The sequence below is a fragment of the Coturnix japonica genome, chromosome 8 (genome assembly GCF_001577835.2).
Source record: "Coturnix japonica isolate 7356 chromosome 8, Coturnix japonica 2.1, whole genome shotgun sequence".
In the NCBI taxonomy this organism is placed as follows: Eukaryota; Metazoa; Chordata; class Aves; order Galliformes; family Phasianidae; genus Coturnix; species Coturnix japonica.
The window spans coordinates 9,194,977-9,219,815 of NC_029523.1; the positions used below are offsets into that span (position 1 = coordinate 9,194,977).

At 38.3% G+C, this 24,839-nt stretch overlaps 1 protein-coding gene across 10 annotated transcripts in view; it reads right to left on the minus strand.

The window, feature by feature from the left end:
- Positions 1–24,839, minus strand: part of HMCN1 (hemicentin 1) — a 185,413-nt gene that overhangs the window by 47,296 nt on the left and 113,278 nt on the right. For 9 of the 10 annotated variants that reach the window (XM_015869879.2, XM_015869881.2, XM_015869884.2 and 6 more), the window contains 20 exons: positions 24,258–24,419; positions 23,330–23,611; positions 21,689–21,856; positions 18,537–18,650; positions 14,907–14,993; positions 14,324–14,515; positions 13,457–13,630; positions 12,207–12,320; positions 10,764–10,909; positions 9,844–9,994; positions 8,893–9,096; positions 8,030–8,143; positions 7,050–7,237; positions 6,426–6,522; positions 3,334–3,495; positions 2,180–2,293; positions 1,842–2,044; positions 1,521–1,602; positions 1,251–1,382; positions 856–1,003 (listed from right to left, as the gene is read on the minus strand). In XM_015869879.2, coding sequence (XP_015725365.1) covers positions 856–1,003; positions 1,251–1,382; positions 1,521–1,602; positions 1,842–2,044; positions 2,180–2,293; positions 3,334–3,495; positions 6,426–6,522; positions 7,050–7,237; positions 8,030–8,143; positions 8,893–9,096; positions 9,844–9,994; positions 10,764–10,909; positions 12,207–12,320; positions 13,457–13,630; positions 14,324–14,515; positions 14,907–14,993; positions 18,537–18,650; positions 21,689–21,856; positions 23,330–23,611; positions 24,258–24,419 — 3,034 coding nt within the window. The remainder of the gene's footprint in view (positions 1–855; positions 1,004–1,250; positions 1,383–1,520; positions 1,603–1,841; positions 2,045–2,179; positions 2,294–3,333; positions 3,496–6,425; positions 6,523–7,049; positions 7,238–8,029; positions 8,144–8,892; positions 9,097–9,843; positions 9,995–10,763; positions 10,910–12,206; positions 12,321–13,456; positions 13,631–14,323; positions 14,516–14,906; positions 14,994–18,536; positions 18,651–21,688; positions 21,857–23,329; positions 23,612–24,257; positions 24,420–24,839) is intronic. The other variant, XM_015869882.2, reaches the window with a different exon arrangement.

Sequence of the window (24,839 nt, forward strand, 5' to 3'; positions counted from 1 at the left end):
TGACTCATTTGCAACCTTTCAAAAACCATCGAAGTGAACATTCAACTTCCAGGAAGGTAGTAAACTCTGCAGAAAGGCTGATAATAGCAGAGACTAGGGGAAATGAGTTCTTAAGTTAAAGAGGGAATTTAGTTGGATGTAGCGGGAAGTTCTTTACTAGGAGAGTGGTTAGTGTCCTGGAAAACAGGCTGCCTCAGGGAGGTTGATGATTCGCCCCGCTGTCCTTGGAGGTGTTTCAAAGACCAGTGGACAGGGCTCTGGGGCAACCTGATCTGTAAAGTGTTAGTTGGTGCCTGCTGGGCATGGGGGGCGTTGGAACTAGCTATGCATCTCTGAGTCCCTTTCCAAACCCGGTCGATCTGTTGATTCTGTGATTCTGTGTATGCAGTGTAAGGGTGAAGTTCAGGGAAGCAAGGAATAGAAAATTCCATGACCATTTAGTGTTTTTTATTTGGATAAGGAAAATAATCTCTTAAATAAGAAAATTCCTGCCAACTTTTCTTTCCTATCTGACTAGCTAGGGGCAGAAAAACGGAAACAGGTATTACTGCTTCTGAAACTACATGTTCCCACACTTTATCAAACCATCATGGCTTTCACCGCTCAGCAGGCAGGAGGATGTAATCAGCAGCAAATAGTACAACACCTTCCCAACAGTTTTCAAGTTTTCCTACCATAAGAGGAGAATAAAATAATATTCTTTTTCATGCAAATTTCTGATTAGCAATATAATCTAACAATTTTCCACACTGCCTGCAAAAGATAGAAATAGTGATGCAGGCTTTCCAGTTCTCATTTACAGAGTCATACTCAGAAATTACTTGATAATTTCCACTACTACATTTGCTGTGAGCCTGAATGGAAAGCACAAAACTTTTCTGAGCTTGTCCCTCTACATTTGAGGCCACACATGTGTAGGTCCCACTGTCTAAAAGCTGAGAGCGAGCAATCTGAAGCTTGCTTCCACCGGATAGAACGTGAACTTGAAGATGATCTGAATTCTCTGTAAAAAAAAAAAAAAAAAAAAAAAAAAAGAGGAGTCATTCCAAACAGGCCACAGAAAGTAAATCCTTGAGAATTTTTATAAAAATTTCAAGACAAAGTAAAAAAATTCCAATCAATTAACATAAGAAACTGTCTAGAGACAGATGAAGGAAAAAGCAAAAAAAACAGACTGCAAACAGCATAGCAGTACCCCAAAGTTGAGGGGGGGAGACAAAAGAGCAGAAAAGGACATGACAGAATGTTACCTAGTGGTTTCCCATTCTTAAGCCAGACCAGTGTTGGTGGAGGAATTCCAGTAGCATCACACATGAAGGCAACAGGATTACTGATTGTTTCTATGATCAACTCTTCTTCAGAGCCTTCTATATTTGGTGGCACTGTAAGTTGAATGGAAGCAGTAAGAACAGTTTGCTTAGGAATTATTTTTGTACACTGATTTTGAATTTTATACTCTACATTGTCTATGACATTATAATACATAAATACATACTGCAGATAATGGGGGGTGTGCTCACCGTAAACGTTAAGACGGAAATTTTTATCATCTCTCCCTGCAATATTTATGGCTTTGCACAGGTATTGGCCAGTGTCAGAAATCTAGAATAAAAATAATTAAAAAAACAAAAAACAAAAATCAAACACCTTAGTACATAGATCTTATAGTAATGCTATAGTACAGAGATATTAACAGCCTTTGCCAACTCAAAACTCTTTTCAAAGAATGAATGGCCTCCAACAAATATATCTTCTACATCCAATTAGTTGGATAAACCTATATAGAACAAAATAATCACCTGACAGTAGCAGCAGATGCAGCATCCCACAAACCTACTTACCTCAGCCCCCTTGATTTGCAGTGTTTGCCCATCTGCTATGATCTCCATATTTGCAGACTCTGAAATTATACGCCTGTTCTTGTACCAGGTGATGACTGGCGGTGGGATAGCACTGGCTTCACACTCTAATGTCACTGGGGTACCAACTCTCACGTTGAACACTGTCGCTGAGGTTTCACTATGGTCTTTGATGCTTGGGGGGACTGCAGAAGAAGCTCAGAGTTATTTCAGCCTTAGTTATGTGAAGGAAAAAAACAAAAACAAAAACAACTAAAAAACCCCAAAATACTGCATTTTATCTTAGGAAAACAAGTAAAATAAAAGAAAAACAAACAAACCAAGGACAGTTAAGAAGCTCTTCTTCCAACTTTCCCCAGCCTGGTTTCTTGCAATACAAGTATATTCACCATCATCTGACAGTTTGGCTTGGGGAATCTGCAGAGTCCGAGCACCTGAAGTAAAAGCAGAAGTCCGGAGATTTATTCTATGGTTATGTTATCAGTTTCTGATGCTTTCTTAGAACTGTGTCCCCAACAGATCGAGCACAGGCATTACATTAATCTCAGATTCAAAAAAACACTGCATTGCCATTGCTTCTGGGGGTTTGTAAATCCATTAAAAAAGTCAAAGAATAAAATTTTATGACAGATTTCACTGGTGCTTTTACATCTGAACCACTAATACTCCTTTTAGACCTGTTTATTTTGTGACTGCTAGACCCCTTCTACTAACTTAACTATGCTCCTTTTCCCTACTTCAGTCACTATCCTAGCCTTTCTCCCCTAGTCTCCACTGCTTCCACCCATGAAGCTACTGCCTGTGCCCACATTGCTCATTTGCACAGTGTCTCTACTGCCATTAAGCAGTTTCCACACTGGCACTTCAGTCTATGTTGTAATGCGGACCTCCAGCCACATAATAGCTGCAGGACAGGAATGATCACCCCAACAAGTGATCTGCATTTGATATCCTGGGCAGAAGATATGCAGCAAGAGCAAAAAAATGACACAGATACCATGAAATCCCACTAAGTGAGGAACTTTGAATGGGTAAGGAGATCTCAGAATGCAAGGATTTCCTCCTGAGATGTCAGTTAATCCCATTTCCCACAGAAGTCAATGGAAGAGTTGTTAAGCCTTTGTCAACTAAGCCAGCAGAATTCAACCTAGCCCACATCACTACTTCTGATTGTTTCTTTGGACAGTGAGTCAGTGACTCAACTTCAATCAGTACCTCAGAGAACTTGTGTTACGTGTCTTGCCTGCTAGACTTATTCGCACAGTTCATTTCAGTGCTTTCAGACTTCTAAAGAAGCCCATCCATTGGCCAAAACATCAGTAAATGCTTTAAAAACACAGTAGGTCAAGTGCTCTGTCTACTTACTGAAGCAATATTAAAAATATATGGGCTGCATATGTGGCTGTCACCCTTATCAACACAAAACAGACTGAAGTTGAGCCCAAAGGCTTTAGAAATAATTGAGATTCCTCACCAGGCACAATAAAAGTGTTAGTATTAAAGCTGACAGATTTTCCATTCTTGAGCCAGCTGAGATCAGGAGGTGGAATGCCAGTGGCCTCACAAGTCAGAGAGACGAGATTATTCACTACGACAGTCAAATTCTCAGGATTAGCACCAACAACACTTGGAGGAACTGCAGGGAGAAATGCATTACTAGCATTTACCACTTGACCAGCAAACAATATCCTGCAAAATCCTGATTTACTAATATAAAGCTGAATTGCTGAGCCTTGTTGCAAAAATATTTCACAACTTGCAAACGGATCCTCTGCTTTTTGGGTGAATCTGGAAACCATTTATCTGTAATCCTTCTTCGCATGGGATTTACAAAGCCCAAGCAACCAGTAAGAGATCCTACAATCCCTCATCGAAGTGTTATCAATTTTAAAAGTCTTTTCTCAGAAGACACTTGCCACATAGGGCAGGACAGATTAAATTTTATCTTGCTGAGACATACACAAGGGCTAAATCCCATTTCTTGTTGAGATTGTATTGTTACTGTTCTTTTTGAAATATTTTAATTTCACATTATAATACAGATCCAAACATGCTCCCTTCTGATACAGTCCAGAGTTCTTTTGTTAACAAGAAAAACCTGTCGTGTAACAGCAAGCTAAGCAGTTTAAAATTCCTGTACACATAGAACGTTGTTCAAATGAGTGCATTTTCAAGCTTCCAAGTCCCAATACTGTTAAAGACAAGAATACTTTGACATCTAACCTTCCTACAAGAACTATTTTCAAAATAGTAATTGAACATCTCTTCCTTTTAATAAGTCCCAGGTTTTAGTTTCCATGTTTTTGCAGAGTGAATAATATAAAACACTTAAGAGGAAAGCAAAAGCATGTTCTGGGTTCTACTGGGTGGAAAAATAATTCCCAAGAACATATGGAATCCTCTTCTTCAAAGACAGATTTTTTCATGTATTTCAGACCATATTCACCAGAGATATTTAAACAACATTATTTAAGAAGAACAGCACCAGATGCTCTTTCATTCTTAGTTAAAATTCTATTTCCCCAAAATACATTCCTAAATATACAAACTGTACAATCTTGTCACTTTAATGCTGGTTTCCGTGATGATATATGTGCTTTCTGGCACATGAATGACTCAAAGCAGTCATTAAGCCAAGATTATTGCTCCTCTGTGACGCAACAAGAGGAGTCAATGTAAATGGGAGAATTTAGTCCACATTTTTCAACTTGAAGTAACTGAGAGATATTTCTCTGATCACGAGTATAAAATATTTCACTAAAATAAATGCCAAATTCTGATCTGATGATGTTTTACAGATATTTATATTTATTTACTTGTACAGCTGCTTTCCCACAGGTGTGATTATTGGCAATGAGATTAAATACACATGGACAAATGTAAACTTTTAATTAACTTTGTTTAAACTACATAAGTGGTACATTTCAAATTCTGCAAGCTTCTGCCACACGTGCAGAGCACTGACAAATGTGTCTCAGGTAATCAGCACATATAGACTTACTTGTATGTGCACAAACAATAGGCTCAATTCATAGAAAAAGTTATTATAATGTATTAAAGACATTTTAAAACTAAATGCTTATTTATAGTGTTTTGGAAGGTTTTACTTTAGTTTTATGACTTGCCCTTGAGAAAATGAACGCATTTTTCAACTTATTAAGGAATATTCTTAATGGTTCATTTAATCTTATGAAAGTAGTTATATTTGAAATATGCAAAAGTGCTTCACCTTGGGTGGTCCTTTCCTGACAGAATTAATTTGATTTTTCAAATGAAACTGCATTCAAAGATTAATACTCCTAAGGAAGTAGTATTGCTGAGCTGGAATCTAAAGCATCATACAAATATTTATTTTAAAATAACATCATTAGGCTACGACTATTATAAACAAATACAAACAGTTTTAAATTCAATTCCAAAGTCAAGAAAACAAAACTATTTTAAAAGCAAAGCTCAATCATCAGGAAATTTGGGTAGATTCTAATGAAACTGCTCATTGCAATTCTAATGAAAAACCTCTCAGAAATGACTTAAGGGCAAATTCTTTTCATGACAACACTTTTTTTTTTTTTTTGGCTAAACATATCACTGCATAGAAAAAAGCATTGTAAATTTGTTTAATTTCCTTCATATGAAATACTTATTTCTTCTGTATATAATTCCTTGAATTATGGAAGTACATTCAAATGTGATAGAGAAGATAGCACTTATCTTCTGTCTAGTATGTAATTAGGAGACTAGCTAGCCATGATGTAAAAATTATCCAAGGATAACATGTAGAAGACTCTAGGGGTTAGACTAGAAAATCTTCAAGCCCCACCGACCCAGATCAATCCATTCCATCATGTATCCACAGTACTCTCCACAGTACTACAAAAACAGATAAAAACTTGCTGCCAGCATTCCTTGGTAGGTTTTAAAATGCAACTGTGCTAATGATTTTGTGGGATTAGTGCTTACATGATTTCGAGTTCAGAATGGAAAGTAAAAAGTGGTGTGAAGAATTAGGGTTAACCTTGATACAGAGTATTTATTTATTTATTTTTACAAATACATAAAATGTTTAAGTTTCTTGACTATATTTGTTTTGGGCTTGTTACACCAAATGCTAAAATTTATCTTAACCATGCCTGAAAGCAACAGCAACAAAAAAAAAAAAAAAAAAAGGAACCTTAGAAAGGGAACCAAAGAAAATCCAAGCTTCTACAATGGCTGTATGTTGCATAATGTTTCTAATCACAACTTTCTCAGAAAATACTTTTCATAAAGAAATCAAAACAGGCTATAATCCAACCTGGTTATAATTCATGATTACAGGACTTAGCAAACTACACAGGGTATATGCACAACAATATTCACCTACGTGGCATACAAGTAAAGAGAAGAGGATACCATGGATCAACAGACTTGTATTTGATTTCTAGTACAAGATAATTTCCAGTATGCTCAATAAATTGACTTGCACTCTGCTAAAATAACACATTAAAATTGAACTAACATTAAAAAAACAAAAAACAAAAAAACAAAAAACAAAACAATGGGCAAATTACAGTTTATTATACTTACCATGAACATTCAGGTTAAAATACTTCTTGGCCCTTCCAGCAATGTTTTCCACAACACAGACATACCTGCCAGTATCTGTTATTTGGGAATTCAAAATCTAAGAAAAAGAAACAAGACTGCTGTTGAGATAATACGTGTAAGACAACTTACTGTGTATACATAAAATTGTGGGGGCTCTTCAGAGATCCCCATTTCCCTCTCCCCCCCCAGGCATTTGAGGCTTACAAGCCTACACTGTTTTCTTTGTTTTGTTAAGGCCTTTGCAGTGTTTTGAAGAAGTCTATCTGAGAATTGATGCAACTTCCACTGATGCTACTGCTTACAGGATCTCTTCTCTAAGTCTGTACATCTCAAATTCCAGAAAACTCGATGTGCTATCTTTCACATTAAGTACACTGAAAATTAATAACAAAACTACTATTCATAAAATATTTGGAATAAAAAAAAAAAACCCAAAAAAACATTCTATATAGTTTTTTCTATATAGTTTTTACTTTTTCTTTTATATTGTAGCCCTATGTCATGCTATGAAAACATATCTGCTCTTTTTTTTTTTTTTGTCCTTATCATTGATTTTTATTTGTAATGCTAAATATCTCTTGAAGATTCACTTAGAAGATTCACCTGCAATCTTCTTCCATTGGATGAAAAGCTATGTTTGTCATTTTCTGCTAGGAGGTGGCCATCCTTCTGCCAGGTGACACTTGGAGAAGGACTGCCGCTTGTGACACAGTCCATCACTGCGACCCTGTTCTCAAGTACATTCACTTCTTCAGGCACATCACCATCTGCTCCACTGATAGATGGGGGTACTACAAAAGAACAACACATTGTAAGAATGCTGTGACTCAGCATGTCCCTGCAGAATTCTTTTTAAGATATCAGAGCATGTGTTTGCAGAAGGAAATGGTGAAACTCTCATTGAATACACTGAAAGATAATAAAATCCCAAGAATACTTCAACTAGAACGAACCAAGGAGACTGCAGGAGAAATATGTTTATTCACAGCAGCCATAAAGAAGAGGGGAAAACTTATCCTCCTGCCAGTCAGTCAAGTTCCTTGATCCCAGAACGAAGGAGGATTTCAAGGAGAATCCTCCTAACAGTAACTCAGTGCTTTAAGCGACTGATATAAAGGTAGAGAAACAAACATATCCTCAGGCAAAAACCTCATCAGATGGTGCAAGGAACTTACAAAAGCTTTCTGTGCAATATTTCAAAATAGATCAAAATAGATCATGAAGAATAGACTCTGCTGACATTCAGTGGTTTATCTGAATCATAAATTCCCTTATGACTAAGAGTTTTGACTAAGAGTTTTGCAGATATTTTAGAAAATCAGGGAATACAAAAATCTAGTATAAGTCAGATTTTTGAACTGGAAAATGGTTAGGGAACAAAAGAAACCAAGATAAAAACAGGACTTTGATATAAACTTCTCTTTACAGTCAAGTGTGGTAGTACTACTGTAGTTCAGTTCTTATCACAATAACCCATAAACATACAAAAATAGCAATGTTACCACCACTTTCACATCACTCTATTTCTACAAAATTAGGATCTTACATAAATATATAAAAATAAGAAAAGCAGGAAAGCTCACAGAGCACATGAACATCATAGTGAATGGAATCCTCTCCAGCTTCATTTACTGCCATGCACATGTATCTTCCAGCATCTTCAGCCTGCACTCGTGGAACCTGTAATACATGGCCTCCTGGAAGGGAAACACATTCATCATTTACGTTAAATTTTTTTTTTTTTTAAATCAAGCAGTTTCCATCATTTCTATAACATATTACACTAGCAACCTGAGCAAGCAAGCAAGCAATGAATGGCCAGCATTTATCCTGAATTACAAGTCGTTAAGGACTATTATTTCCTAGCTACTTTCTCTACTGGCCAATACTTGGAATTCAGGAATGTTCATACTGAAATGTTAGAAAAGGGCAGTTAATTCCATGGGAAAAGAATGATGTTCCTCTGTAATAAGGAGGAAGGCAACATCCCCACCATAGCACTTCTTTACACACCCCATCCAAAACCACCCACTGCACAGAAAGGCCTCCCTTTTTGTGCTCTCAGCATTGTTAAGTACCTCTCTCTCTTTTCCATGTGAGGTTAAGTAAGCGTTCATGGTCATTCTGCTACTGTAATATTTTTATGCCTCTGTCCCTAGTTGAGAGGCTTTCCGACTTTAACTGTGATTAAAGAAATCAGGAACATACCAGGGAGAAGATACTTTATTTTATGTTTCAACACCATGCTCATATACACACTATTTTAGGAACTACAGTTTAAATGAGTAAAGGAAACAGCTTGCTTAAGTCTGAGCACTGGAAAGAAGATTCTCCAGTCAATAAAGTCTAAAAGAACATTAACACAATGCGCTGAATGGGAAAAGTTATTAAAATGTAATTGCTAGTACTAACGCCATTTCTTAAGGTCTTAGTTTGACACACTCACCTGGTAATATCAGTACTTTATCGCTAGAGCTCAGAGGATAGCCATTTTTATACCATGTAAGAACTGGAGGAGGAACTGCATCAGCCTCACAGTACAACGAAAGGGAATTGTTGACAATCACATCTTTATTTTCTCCACCTCTTCCTCTATCTACCATGTTACCAGCTTCCCATTCTCTATAAGGCTTTTGGAAACTAGGAGGAACTTTGATCAAAGATGGAAAAAGTTAGAATTTTACTGCAGAAATTACTAGTTAGGAATTCAAGAGATGAAAAAAGAGTGTAGTTGTTTAATAGCAAAAATAAAAATTAACTGTATTAGATTAACCTCCCCCCATCTAGATTTCCCAGGAAATTTCTAGTTCTTTTCATCAGAATGAAAAATTGAGCAATCCACTGAACATCTTCTGAAGGCTAAAAAATAACAATGTAGAGAATCTGTAACAAAACACAGAAGTAATTATTGTTGATTCATACCCTAAGTAGTAAACCAGTTGGTTTCAATTGAGTTCTAATTTTGTCTAAATTTTGAGAAATGACTAGTTTTTACAGTATGCTGTGTGAGTGTGCACATGCTTGTACTTACATGCTGTCTAAGTACACAGGATGCTAACGTCCTGGGCCTGTAAGTACTCAATACGGGTAATAAAAATATGACATCTCAACTGCATAAAAAAAAGACTAGCTTACAATAAGAGGAAGATCAGTTATGACATCATTCCACTAACTTCAGAAAATCTCTATCTGTCACAACTCCTGAAATAATCAAATCTCACATTTCTTAAAGCTGAACGAAACGTACGGGTAGCAAAATCACACAGAACACAAGGATTGAATTAGACCAGGAAGAACACAAAACTATACATAATTTCAACATCCTAGAACATTAAAAAAAAGGTCTCAGACAACAACAACAAAGATAAAAGCATTTTATTAGCTTAACTCTGTTTACCTTGTATATTTATATCAAATTCCACTTCATCCTCTCCAGCAATATTGGATGCCAGGCAAGTGTAACGTCCAGTATCTGAAACCCGAGCCTCTGTAATCTGCAGAGTATGGCCACTGGCTTGGATAATGATACGATCATTTGGTTTAAGGGGCTGTAATGTAATTTGACACATACATTATTAACACTAATTAGAAGTAGTCATATTTGCAGAAGCAATATGACATTACGTCTCCTGGTCAAATTCAGATGGTTGTGTGACACCAGGCTGTTTCTGCACATGCAATAGATTCAGAGAGAATTTCCTCCTGCAGAGCTGCACCTGTCTGCCACGCAAGGGCTTGCCAAAAGCCAAGGAAGAACTGCTCTGTTCTCCCGCCTGACAAAAGAGTGGCAATGCTTTTGTTAATTACAGCCAATTAAAGCAAGTACTAAAACTGCTCCTTTTTCAGGGTGAGGCCACTGAGAAGGCTGTGTGTGGCAGGAGCTTAAGGAGCCCTGCCAGCACCCAGCGAAAGGGTCTGCAACTTGTACAAGGGCAACACTACAAGGAACTAAATGCAGGGCTGCTCTGCATTTGGGGAACCCAAGCAAGAGCAAAGCTGCATGTGGAAATGCCACAGGGTGCTGCTTTCAGGCAGGGCATTCCCTCCTCAATACACAAGCCACAGCAGGCCCTAGGAATGCCAGCTCTGCTGTTACTATTGCACTATCAAGCACCCTGAAACACAAGTGACCACTTGCAGAGATTTGGTCAACAGCGAACTAGATATGAGGTGTTTTTCCACAAGCAGGAACAGAGGAGAGATGAATTCCTGATAACTTCAGCATTATTTTAAACGCCCAATAACAGTGATAATAAAACTGCAGCTTTTTTTCTGTAGGGAAGCCACCCACTAGAAGTAAATAAGGTTGAGACTGGCCTGTCCATCCTTGTACCAGCTGATGGCAGCAGCAGGAACGGCATGCACTTCACACTCCACAGTGAGGCTATGGTTGATTTTGATCTTCATCTCCTTAGGGGAGAGACCCATCTCTGGGACATTCCCTCTGTTAATGGTGGGTGGAACTGCAAGGAAATAGGGGGAGGGAGAGAGACCTTCTTGAGGGACTGCCTTATACAGCAAATAAAAATTAAATGGGAAAAGGGAAAAGACAGACAATAACTTGAGGAGAGCAAGTGCATTTCCCTTGTAATTTGCCTCTTTCCCACAGCTGAGCAAAGGCAATTCAGCTGCATTCAACATTTTTGACATAGAAAGTTACCAGAGCCTTACCTAGCCACAGTGCTCTGTTACATGTTTGGCTTGAGTTCTACAAAGCTCAGTGCACTGCAGTCTTTATAAAGCACTTCAATGTAAACAAATGTTCTCAGCAACACACGTTTGAAGTCCACACTCAGATTAGGTGGTTAAAATTCAACATTTCCATTCCACTAAAACCTCAACATTGTGAAATCTTGTTTCTTTCTGAATCAGAATGAACACAGCATTTCAAAAATTTTAACCAACCCCATGCTGTGGTCTCAAAATATCTTTTTAATTACTATAAATGCTTTCAAAGCATTTTCCATTCTTTTTTTCAGTGGAAAGTTTTAAATTCTCTCTAATGCTGACAGTACTGTAATAACTGACAGTTGGAATGGCACTGGCAAGGGACCGGGTGGGAATGTTATGTTGCTATATTGTCAGATTTCAATTATGAACTCTCCACATTATTCCAAGTCCAGAGGGGCCTTATTAACAACATCGTGTAATTAAAATAACAGTACAGTTACTGTAAGGGCGCAAATCAAACTCCAATTCAAACTGAACAGTTAGCAATTTCAAAGCAAGAGAGATGAGAAGCCATGCTGACTGAGCCTGTAATGAAAAAGCTTGAGTATTAAAACATAATATTAAGCACAAATGCCCAGATTACAAAGTGCTGTCAAGAAGGCTTGAATGGGAGAGCTTTTGTGCACATACTAAAATCGCCTGCTTTACCGTACTCCTGCTTTATGTACATTTACGTAATGGAAGTTTTCCATTAGAATTTTGTTTTTCCAAAATTCAGATTCTCTGCTCACACCTCCCATGGTGCTGCATTTGTCTGATCAACCACAACCATAATCAAAAACATCTCAGAAGAAACTAAAGTGCATCATTTCTTAAACATCTTCCCCTGGATGGTACACAGATTTTTGGCTTAAGAACAGCACTTGTAAAGGATACAACAGCTACGTTTTCCAGTGCCTGTCCTAAAGCAATGTCATGAGCAAATGCAGTTGCTTCCTAAAATAACTAAGAGAAATCCTTTTGTACACCAAGACAGGTAACACAATGAAAAGAACTCAAAAGCAATTAACAATGGAAGCATTTCCTTACTGTAGACTTTCACTTCATAGTGTTTCAAGGTTTCTCCAGCCTCATTTGTGGCTATACAGGTATATCTTGCAGCACTGTGCTTCTGAGCACTTAGAATCTGCAGGGTTCGACCACCTGCCAAAAAAGACCACTCCTTAATAACATTTAAGTTATAATCCTGCTGGCCTATTATTCAAATGATTTTGCACATACTTCCAAATACCTTGGTCTCCGTTGTGCTCTGTAATAAATTATTAGCGCATAATCTCCAGGAGAGCTTTGGATCACAACTCCTGTTGATCATGGGCTTCTTGAAAACTTGTTAAAATTGATTTTTACAAACAAACAAACTTGTTGAAGATGTTTAGACAGAAAGGAGTGACTTAGGATTCTGTACTTCATTCACAGGAAAAGGAAAGCAGACATTAGCACTGAAACAAAACAAGTGCAGACTGTTCAACATAAAGTGTCTGAACTGCTTTTCTTCTTTGGTGTAGCATTTAATACAACAGAGATCCATAACTTCCTCTAGAGAACTGATAAAAACAACAGCCACAATGTGACAGTGTTAAAATAAATGATCAGCCAGATTTAAGACTTCAGTTGACCACTACAACACTGACATTCATCATTTGTATTTCCATAGGATTTATTTATGTTGTAGATTGCCTGAATTCTCAGTGATGAATTACAATTTAATTTAGCTGTAGCTCTTTTCAGACTATGGCCCTAGTAATTGCCGCCCCATTCCTTGCTATCAATGCTAGCACCACTCCTCCCCTGAATGGCTGCAGTTAATAATGCTAAAGTGCTTGTTCACTATACTACTTCCATATTTCAAGACAAGATTTTTCCTTTCCTCCACATTCTGGGTACAGGAGGTAACAATTACTCCACAAATTAGAAATAGCAAGCTACTAACTACATGGAAAACAAAAACACCACTACATTCTTTTTCACTAGCTTTGTTGTTTTCCTCTTGCTCCATCTATTTCCCCACTTAATTTTAAGTTATTTACATTCATTAGTAACTGCAATGAAATTGTTTGCAATCATTTATCTCTACAGAACAACAGGATGAATACCTGAACACAAATTAAACATAAGTAACGAGTCAGTTAGTTGTGAAGCACTTAAAGAATGGAATTGGAAGTACAAATACAGTACAAACGTACTTCCTAGAAATACATTCTTTGATTTATCAAAAAAGTTTTGTGACAGTCAGTAAACAGTAGAATTATGTTAACTATCAACAAGAACAAACAAATTACCTGGCAAAATGTGGATATTTCTGTTTGATTCTAAAAGATTACCATCTTTCAGCCAGGTTATTGTAGCTGGAGGATATGAATAAGCCTCACAAACAAGAGATGTTGGTCTGTTGAGGATAACCGTGACCTCTTCTGCACTTGCATGGCTATCTGCACCCACAATGGTTGGAGACACTAGGAGCAACAAAATCATTAACAAGAGGAAGGATTCCTGTGAAAAGCCATTTTTCTGTTCAGTCTAGAGATCTAGTTTCTGCCTCAGGTAGCTGGGAGGCAATCCTAGCAGATGCAGTGAGACCCAGGACCAGACAACATTCATTCAGTTTCACGTTTTGTCCTATAGACAACAGTCAGCCCATGTCAGTGGACTCCATGCACCCCTAGCTCTTGTCTAAGACAAGTCACTGGGAATACCACAACTTATTGCACAGCAGCTGGCAGTCACTGCCTGATGATCCTCTGAGCAGCAGAACTGGCAGGTACATGCCCAGGAAATGAGGATGAGGAAAACAAACTCGCTATTGTTTTCATTTGGTTATGCAATAACCTTCATGAAAGAAAGCAAACTGCAGATGGTTGCAGTTCTTACAAAAAGTAACAACTGAAAAGTACTCATGTACTCCCTTCCACGAGCCCATGTACAGGCCTGCTCAATATCCTGTTACAGCTCTGCCTGTTCGAGCTCTATAGTGGTTAAAGAACAGAATTGCTGTTTCTGTTCACCTAAGGTTATTTATCACTTACTCAGCCATTAAACCTTAATCAGTCATACAACTATTTTAATTAAAAGACTACACAATCCCAAGGTGATTTTTTTTTTTTCTGAAATTATTATTTTTTCTGCAAGAGCCAGAGTAGCTGCCTTACCAAGTACATTAAGACTGTAACTTTTACTCTTATCTCCAGCTGTATTGGATGCAACACATGTGTATCTTCCTGTGTCTGAGACTTGAGCATTGGTGACTTCCAGGAAACGTCCACTGGACAGAAACTTGTGATCTTTGTCCTCCATTAGAAGCTGCCCATCCTTTACCCAGGTGATCTGTGGTACAGGATTCCCTTAATGGAGTAAAAAAAAACCTGCAAATATTAGCCGTTGCATAGCTTCAAGGATATACCAAGGTTTCTGAATAACAGAAAAATACAGTTTTGAATGGGTTTTTAGAATATATCCTTTAGAGAGAGGTTCTGAAATACACATTCTACGCCTTTGAACCTCCTGAAGGTATACCTCCATTTAAATTCTACAGGAGAATAAATGCACATCATCTCTTGTTTCCATTTGATGCAACCTTCACAACAAGATGTGCCTACTCCTGCCACACACAGGAAGTCTAAACCAGGAATTCAGAAATTCCACTCGAGTGAAAATTGTACTCAAAACACCCTGGTCAGAACCAGTGAAAACTGAGACCACAGGATGAGTAAAAGTAATATAGTATAAATTTACCTGTCACTTCACATGTTAAAGTAACATTGTTCTTCTCTTTCACTTTCACATCTTCCTGCTTATCTTCATCCACAATCCCTGGAGGCACTGGAATCATATAAGGAGACAACATTAATTACTATTTACAAACAACCTAAACACAGCAAAGGTTTATGTGTCAGGGTATACTTCTCTTATGAACTTAGATCAACAAATGGCTCAGATCTACCAGAAACAAGTCCAGATGTGAGACAGCGTAGTATTGCCCTGCTAGAACAAATATACCTCTTTTCTGCACCCCTTAGCATACTTGTTCATCAATAGGACAAGAGAGGACCACGGACCCTGAATGGACTCACCTCACTGCCTCATGTCTTGAGAGCTAGATAGAGATTTGGGGTGCTGAGGTGTATTCCTGTATTTCTGAGTATGGTCAGCAGTCGCTTTTATAAGCTTGTAAGCAAATTTCTTCACTTGCATTAAGGAGCAAGTGATTAATTTGCTCAAAATAATGTGCTTAAGTTTAAGAGTTGTTTGTTTCCCTCTATTAATTGAAAGCATTCATCTAGAACTGTAGGGAAATAATTTATTTTTAAAAATTGGACAGAAAAAGCTTGTCTGCTCACACACCACATGTTTTTTACTTACCAGCACGCTCAAAGCAATACATCAGATTACCAAGTGGATGAATAAAGGCAGAAATATGTTTGATTCAAATACAGCTGCCATACAGTCAGCTGAACACGGCTTTACATGGTTTTAAAGGCATCTTGCTGCAGTATAAATCATGTTTCTCTGACAAAATAAAAGATAACACCATATAATAAAAATAACTATCCACATCCCAAGCAGCTGCGTAAAAGAAAACTCTTATTGTACGACTGACCACTTTGCTTCCAAAGAATCCTGGTCACTAGGACTATGTGGACTAATGCATTATTGGATGAGAGGGGCCAGACTGTCAGTGTGCTGGCAAGGAGTCTCTCAGACCAACAAACCTTCACATCAACTATTTCTTTCAAAACAGAGACATTTGTAGATTCAAGACAAAGTAAGATGGAACCAAAAATGGAATAGACGTGAAGTGCTATGCAATGAAAAGGAGGCCTGTAACTCTAAGAAAGTAACCCAGTCTCCAAGAGATTTTGGAAAGCTTTATAACAAAACTGTTGGACTACACAGGCAGACAATACTTCTAAATAACAATGTAAACTTTTAACCTAAATAGAAGGCCTATTAAGAGAGGAAGTAAAATGCATTCAATGCATCTTGACCTACCTAGAACTAAAGGTTTTGATAAATAAGAAGCATTATAATATGCAAATTCATTCTCAGCAGTGAAAATCAATATGTTATATTGAATCTTCCGCTAAAATACAAGCTTGAGTGAAGAAGAAAAAATAAAAAATGTTTAGAATTTCACTTGATGATTAGAATGGCAAAGGTGCTTCTTCAGATGGCTAGAAGTATATATCTGTACAGGACACTCGGTGAGAGTAGCAGTAGCAGAACACTGCATGCAGGAAGATGTGGCCAGTACTGGCAATCTTATGAACTCGTGATGCAGTTCTGACCAAATTCCTTTCTGTGACTGTATAAGCAATGCAATACAGACTTGAACAAACATTCTAGTGCTCAGTCACAACAAGACAAAGATACTTCAATGGGTGGAGGAACTAGACAGGAGAAAATTATAATCTAAGATCATAAAAGTCAGGATATAAGACCGGCAGGAAGTTATTATCCATAAATAAACAGAGCAACTCATCACTTAGGCCCCACAATAATATAGGAGGTTGTCAGCATATTAATTTCAGAATCAGACAGGGTCACAGCAAACATTCTGCAAATGCAGAAGTACTACGCTAACCAAGGTTGCCTGAAAACTGTCTGGTCTGTTGCACTTCCTACCCTAATTCAGACAACACTGTGATATCTCTGTATGGTTCTTATTTACAGGGAGGTGGTGTCACACCTCCCTGTAAATAAGGCCACACTCCTGTAACTTTCCTCTAGAAAGACAAATTTTGGGGGGAGAGAGGGAGGATAGGGAAGAGGAGATTGAACAGTGGGATTTTTCACTTAGCCCACTTGAAATCACCTTCACAGCGCATTTTTCTCTTCAAGTCAACCAAAACTTGTACAAAATCCATGCAAGAGAAATTCCCAGAACCCTCTTGAATACCTGGCTACTAAAACATTCCAAAGAAAACTGTACAATAAACGTTTTTCAGTGTTTATCCACCTCTTCCATGCTACCAGGCTTACATTTCCATGAGCTCATCCAATAAACATGAACAGATATGAACATAAATTATCACATAGAGAAAACAAGAGAAACTGCTAACACTCAACACCTTAGAGAAAAAAACCTTTAGGCAAATTATATACAATAATGCCACAAGGCACTTTATATCAGTCCTGTTAATTATTGATAGAAATAATAAATAGCCACTAAACCAAAGAGCAGTCCTTTCTGAGGGGGAAAAAAATAAAAAATAAGTAATGTAAAGGCATTAGACATTGAAGGTTTTGAACAGCCGTCTAAAAACCCTGCTGAGCTTCCATAAAAGGCTAGGATCACCCTCTACACTTATCTTACACACTTTACGGTACCAATCAGAGCATTTAATTTCCCTGCAGGTCCTGGATTTTTCTCTACATCTTTGTTGCAACAAACTACTGCCATCACAAAACTCAGCTGCACACTTTTATACCCTGTGCTGCTTAACAGTGCTGGTCTTAATCATGAGTTGCACCCTTCTGCTTTCAAGCATGTGGTACAAGAAATTCACAGATTTAGTTTAACATGGCTATCATGGGCTGTAGTTTTGTCTTGATTTCAGATCAGCTTAAGGTTTAGATTGGATGTAAGGGGAAAGTTCTTTACTATGAGAGCGCTGAGGTGCTGGAACAGCCCAGAGAGGCTATGAATGCCCTGTCCCTGGAGGTGTTCAAGGCCAGGCTGGATGGGGCTCTGGGCAGCCTGGGCTGGTATTGAATGTGGAGTTTGGTGGCCCTCTGTGTGGCAGGGGGGTTGCAGCTTCGTGATCCTTGGGGTCCCTACCAACCCAAGCCACTCTGTGATTCTATTATTCATGTCATCTTCCTTTCAAGTAGAATGCAAACCAGCAGGGAACCAACCTGACTAAGAACAAACCTGGCCAGGAAGAAAAACAAAAACTCACTTTTCCTATAATGCAATTCACTTTGTTTATTTCATCCAAGGGATAATGAATCTTTGAGCAACAAGAACCTGAAGAGAAGGTGGAAGTCTGGCTGCCAGTATCCCCTAAACTTTGATCAGACTGAAGCAGTAACCTGAAGCCAGAGGTACAGTGACTTAGCACCTTATTAGAAAAGAAGCAACAAACCACCAAAACATACATAGCTCCTACTCATTCTTAATTATGTATGAAGAATCCTAAGTTTTAAGAACTTCTTACAGTTTTTAAAAATACAGTAAATCCACACATAGAAGCAATTTTATAACTTTATAACCTCATTTTCAGATCATGTTATTAGATGCACTTCCCCCCCACCCACCCAAGGGTATATGTTTTGTTACACTCATTTTTATAACAACAACAAAGCATAGGACATTGCCTTACTTTTTCTTCTTCTACTGCAGCAAAACTATCACATTCTTACCTAGAACAGAAAGGTAAAAATCCTTCTTTGCTTTTCCTGCAGCATTGGACACCACACATGTATAGTGCCCTTCATCTGATGCAGTCGTATGTGTCAAACGAAGCATTCTACCTCCTGAGGCCAAAAATGCACAATTATTAAAGCCCTGCAATACACTCCCAAATACATTCTCTAACTGGAACTAGTGCAGACAATTTGGTATGGTTTGGTAAAATTTACAGGCATATTCTCCTCTTTTTTAATGTGCTTAGTTTTGTTGAACAAGCAGTAAGAGAAACTGACTGACCATACTCCTGCTTCTTTCATTTCTCTGCTTCAATCCTAAGTATTTATAGATTTGCATTTAACATTCATAAAACTATTTTTTCTACTCAGTAACTTTCAAATTCCCCCTCCCCCCCTTTTTTTTCTTTCCAAATGTTCAAGTGAACTTTGATACATTCAGACATCTGTCAAGAAATTAACCAGGAAGTTAACAGATAACAGTTAACTTGATATCACTGAAAACTTTGAGACACATTTACAGAGCGCATGCAGAGAAAATTCAGCCTGCAGGACAGGTCCCTCGGACTGCACATAAATATGCCGGGGGTACACATCTCATCTGATTGGTGCATAAACTTTGGATACAGCAGACAGACTACGTTTGCAGAAAGGAGGATTTGTGCTCATACTTCTGTACAGAAAACTGTCACAGAATCCAGTCTAAGAAAGCAGGATTTTCACTTATGTGAATATTTCACTGTACTGAGAATCTAGGTGACTACAGAGGAAAAATAATTAAGAGGAGAGAGGGAACATACAAAAATAAAGCTATTTTATAAACACATAATTTTTAAATATGTTTGATCAGAGGATCAAGAACATTGACCTAGAAGAGTAACTTCTCTTTGCTTCTTTTTTTTTTTTTTTTTTTTTTTTGGCAGAAGAACAGCAAAACAAGCATCAATGAGCATTTAATTGTAAAAACAAACATAGTGGCCAACCTTCAGTCTCTTCCAGTCTTTCATCAGCGGCTCTCACATTAGCAATCATTACCACACAGGACATTACATGTGAACTGTGCATCTCCTGTCTGCAGACCTCTACAGAGTCTCATAATCAGGATGTAACCCAGAAATTTACATTCCTGACCTTGTGCTTTGAAGGAAGAAACTGCTTAACCTGGTTGATAGATGTGCCTCCAATCAAGAAATCACATCTACTGGAAGGAGTATTTTGCAACTAAGGAAGGATTTCCACACATTAAAATCATCTGCAATGCCAAGTATTTTTTCCCCAATCAACAGAACTGAACTTATACTTGGGCAAAGTATTTTACCTCTCAGCATTGGTCAAAGAGGGATTTTTTTTGTTTTTCTTTGCAGCTGTACAAACACAGACTCCAACACCATGCTGGTCCCAGCTCACTACCACAAGGTGTAGTTTTCTGAAGAACTACACAAAAGCACAAAACTTGCTGGAAAACAAAGCACCAAGTTCTGGTCTGTTTCCCACTACAGCTAACATTCAGAGACAATAACACTTCTTTGTATCTCATTCATCATGACTCTGGAGTCTGGGTGGTGATACTAGTGTGGGTGTAGAAAACAACAGGCAGAAGAGGGACAATCAAGCCTACAAGACATGACTTTTGTTGATGGCAACTGTGCACCAAAAGGAATGTGTACCAATTCAAATGGCCAGGTTTGCACAGTACAGTCATTCACCCCTTTCAACAGAAGAGGTTCTTTCAGCAGAACATAGGACTACCTATGTCAAAAGCTACAGCAATGGGGGAAAAAAGTGCTGACAAATTCTAGCTTCAAATTCAGGCTTAGTCAAGCTTCTATGTACCTTTTAGTTCCTTTACCTCTGATAGTTTTCTCATGTTCATGCTATAGGATGGTTTGGTGGCTACAGTAGAATACTAGAAACAGAGATTTCTAGCTGTGAGTGTGTCATGGTTTTATAATTTTTGCTATTGGTATTTCACATCATAACATCACGTGGAGCAGAGAGAAGAAAACTACACGTCCCAGAGGACCTCACAGTCACAGAGGGAAATACATCATGGAAGTGACACTCGCTCGCTCTCTCACTGTCGGGCAGCGGGTGTGGATGTGCTTCCAAACCGTGGTGCCTTCAATTTCAAAGTAGGCTTCTCAGTCTTCAGAAATCTCTCTCTCTCTTATTTTACTTGATTTATTAGCCTCAATTTCAATTAGTCTGTATTATAGTGTGTTATCTTGCATTCCGATATAATAGTTAGTAAAATAAGTTTTCCTTCTTAGATCGTTGCTGCTGCTCTGTTTTGTTTTCCCGAGCCCAGCTCACATCTCCCTGCCCCTTCCCCTTTTCCCTTCCCACTTCTGGGGTCAGGGGCCCATGGGCCTACTGCCCCGCTGTCACGTACATAGATTGATCTAGTTAGCTCTGTAGTAGAGTGGCACTTCCAAAATCAAAGAATCGTTCCAGTTGTTGTCCTTACATTTCAGTTATAGTCAAATACTTAATTACTTCTACACAGTCCATAAAGTTGAACCCCAGACAAGATGTCTATGTAAAATGTACTGTCTGCCAGGTACACATCTTCCACTTGTAATCTCAAGTGCTGCTAACTACATTTCCTACTGTAAACATAAAGCACCAACAAAGCTGCAGCTGCCATTCAAGTACTCTCACTTCCTCACAGTTTTGCCAAAAATGATGGTTTACCGGAACAGGTACCAAGCCCTTCCTGTTTAGGGTATTTCTTGTCAGCTGCTACTGGTCATAAAAGGCATTGGTACTAGTTCTTTGTAGGTGAAGCTGGCTTAAAGAACTAGATCCCTATGAACCATATCTGTTTTCCCCATTGTTAATGCTAAGTTTCTCCACAAGATGTTGTTATCTGACACATTTCTGAAAATACACACTGAACTGACATACAATAACAGCCAGAAATATGGCTTCATTCCATGCCACGGACCGAACAGTTACCACACTTTCGACTCACGTATGTAACAGTTGGTAGCAACTTTCCTAGTGTACATCGGCTGTTTACCAGGCACTGCAACCAATCTGGATTATGACTACAAACTTCCTTGTGTGGAATGCTCACACAACAGAAGGGTCTTCAATAAACTCCCTTTTTTAAATAAAACAGCTATAGCTTTAAATGTGTGCTGTACCTGAGAGGATTCGCACAGAGGTGTTTGAAGTGACAGGCCATCCACTCTTGAGCCACATTACTGATGGCAGGGGAATTCCTGAAGCTTCACAAACCAGAGAGATGGGATTCTTCTCTACAGTGCTGATGTTCTCAGGCAACTGAAGGTCACCAGCAATACCTGGGGGAACTATGGAAAAAAAGGAAAGAAAAGTCACACTGCAAAACAAATGAAAGTTAACTTTGCTCTCAAAATATTCTGTCAGCCTAATAAAGATAAGCTTGGCAAGTAAGGAGCTACAAAACTGAGACATTTCTTAAACTGATGAGTATTTTTTGTGTGTAACTACGTGGAAAAAATAAAATTTAATTCTACAAGTTCTTATTCTTATTCTTTAATTTAATGCCTTAAGAGCCCTAGCAAATAACAGTTTATAGTAGTCCTATCATTGTACATTACAATTTCCAATATTGAATGCAACACTATGGAAAATGTTAAGACTGATAGAAGAAAGCGAAAAGATGGAAAGAACAATTCCTCTACTAAAATAACTACCTCAAATTCATTTTTAGATTTTCTTTGCTAGGAGTAAAGGTAATTTCAGTTCTACAGATCATTCTTTAAAACTGGGCTTAAGAACTAAACATCATCCAGACTAAGCAACTTCAGGAGAGCTGAAGTTTCTTTTTACTATCCTATCCAGAACTTTGATAATACAGTACAGCAAACAAAGTTAAAAAATAATATAAATAAATAAATAAATAAATAAATTGATAATTCACTTTGGTCTCGTTTTCAATAATGATAAATTCATACATTTATTTTCATCCTGCACTGTGTTTTTTTCTCTCCCAAACCACTCCTGATTGTTGTACAAGCTTTCCCTTTTCGGTGCAAGATAGTAGACACAAAACTACTTTACAGAGACAACTGAAAGTCTCTGTGAAACCGTGGGATTTGCAAAGGAACTCACAGCTAAATTCCTGTAAATTGCTGTCCTGGTTCAGTGGCACAGTAACTTCTGCATGCCTCTTTCTCTTGGCTTTACCCATTATAAACAAATACTCAGTTCAGTGAAGCACTAAAAATCATATGCAAAACAAGTGCCATTCTGAGTTAGAATGGCTCTAATGCGGCGTGATGTTCTAATCAATCCCATTAAGTCAAATTACCAAAATGAATTATAGTTGGAGAAACCATCTTAAATCCCCTTGATAGCCCAAAACAAGAAAGTCTAATGACTAGATATATGGGCTACGCTCCCATAACTGTCCTCTGGCAAAGGCCACACAAGTGTAGTGTTGTTGGTTAAACCTTAACTTCTGCCTCCTACAACAGAATCCAAAAGAACACTTCCTTATCACAAAACTGGGCCTAACATCACACAAAACTATACTATATCCTGATTTTCTGTTCTTGGGAGATGGAGCTGCTGGGGGGATGGACTGGTATTAACAGAGACAAGATTTTAACATGTTCAGGAACAACAAAATTGGATATGAATTTCTGTAATACATCCGCAGATGGAAGTGTGCTATGTATAAAGCTTGCAATAAGTATAGTCACCATGTTTAAATACATGGATATTTATTGGATATCCTCAGGTGAACTTAAAGGCCAGCTTTGTTTCTGTTACACATGCTCCACTTTTTGCACACTCACCATGAACACTTAAATCATATTTTCTGTCAGACAGCCCTGCCACATTGGCAGCAACACAGACATAGCGACCTGAGTCCGACACCTGGATATTTCTCAGTTGAAGAAAGTGCCCATCATGAAGTATCGCTATGTCCTCTCCACTGACCAACGGACGGCCATCCTTCATCCATGTTACTGCTGGTTCTGGAATACCCCGAGCCTTGCACTCCAGGGAAAGTTCACTTCCCTGGGCAGCAACAAGTTTTGATGAGTGGCCATTACCATCCAGTATTGTTGGGCGAACTACAAAAGAAAAAGAAACACACTTCAGGATCTTCACCTGCTTCTGAACAGAAAAATAATCACGCTTGCAAGATCAGTGCTTTAGCTGAGGCAGTTATTGTGGGTCACTGCTGGCAATTCTGTTAAGAACAGTCTGGCAATACGTAACAGTTTCCCCAGGGCCGAGAAAACACAACCAACCTTTTGTTTCCCCAGCCCACATAGCTTACGTACAATTAAAAAAAAAACAACAATCAAATAGAAAAGACAACTGAAAACTCTGTCAATCCCTACAAATTTCTGAAAATCTCCTTTTTCATGGGATTTAAAAGATTTAAAAATAGCTCACTGAACTCAACACTGAATTAGCAGTAAAACCGGAAAATTTCAACTACTTCAACTAGCTGTCATCACTACTACAGTTCAGTGGCAGGAAACGCTGCACTACCCACGGTATGCTACATCCTGTAGTCACCTGTGGTCAGATGCCCTTTCTAGACATACAGGCACTTTCATGGTAAATCCAAACTGACAGAATTACAATTACTCATCTCCTCTGAGCTCCCTAGAATTGTCCTGGATTAGACATTTTGCAGCTTAACCTCACTGCACAGATAACACTTATGTAACATGCTCATTCTGAACACAATGCCTCATGGTAACTTACTGTACACTTGCAAGCTGTATTCTTTCTTTGCACTTCCAGCCACATTTGAAGCAATACAAACGTAAGATGCAGTATCAGAAATTTCAGCAGTTGAAATCTGCAGCTGCCTGCCTCCAGATAATACCCGTACCCTTCCTGACTGGTCGGCTTCAAGTGGTGAGCCTGAAAGAGACATTCTTCCAGATAAAAACGCAGAGAATGGCAACAAGCTTGCTCAGGTGGTGTGAATTCCAATGGCTTATTTAACAGTCACTGACATGCACAATTTCCATTTTAGAACTGCAATATCAGAGTTTTCCTAGACATCAGAAACTTTGTACAAGCAGATTTGGAGGACTTCTCATACTAATTGCTGACTTAACATAGAACAATTTTAGCTAAAACACAGTACTTCTCTTCATGCTCATATGCATCCAAAATGTCTTGGACATTTCCACAAATTCATCATTTTTCAGTAAAACCTGACTTCCTGTACTTCCTGTGTATGATCACCTCAGCCAGGCCATTCAACTTTGGATACAAGATACATACCTGGCCATCTGCATACTGTGTGTCATGTGGCACGTGTGTACATACTTCTGC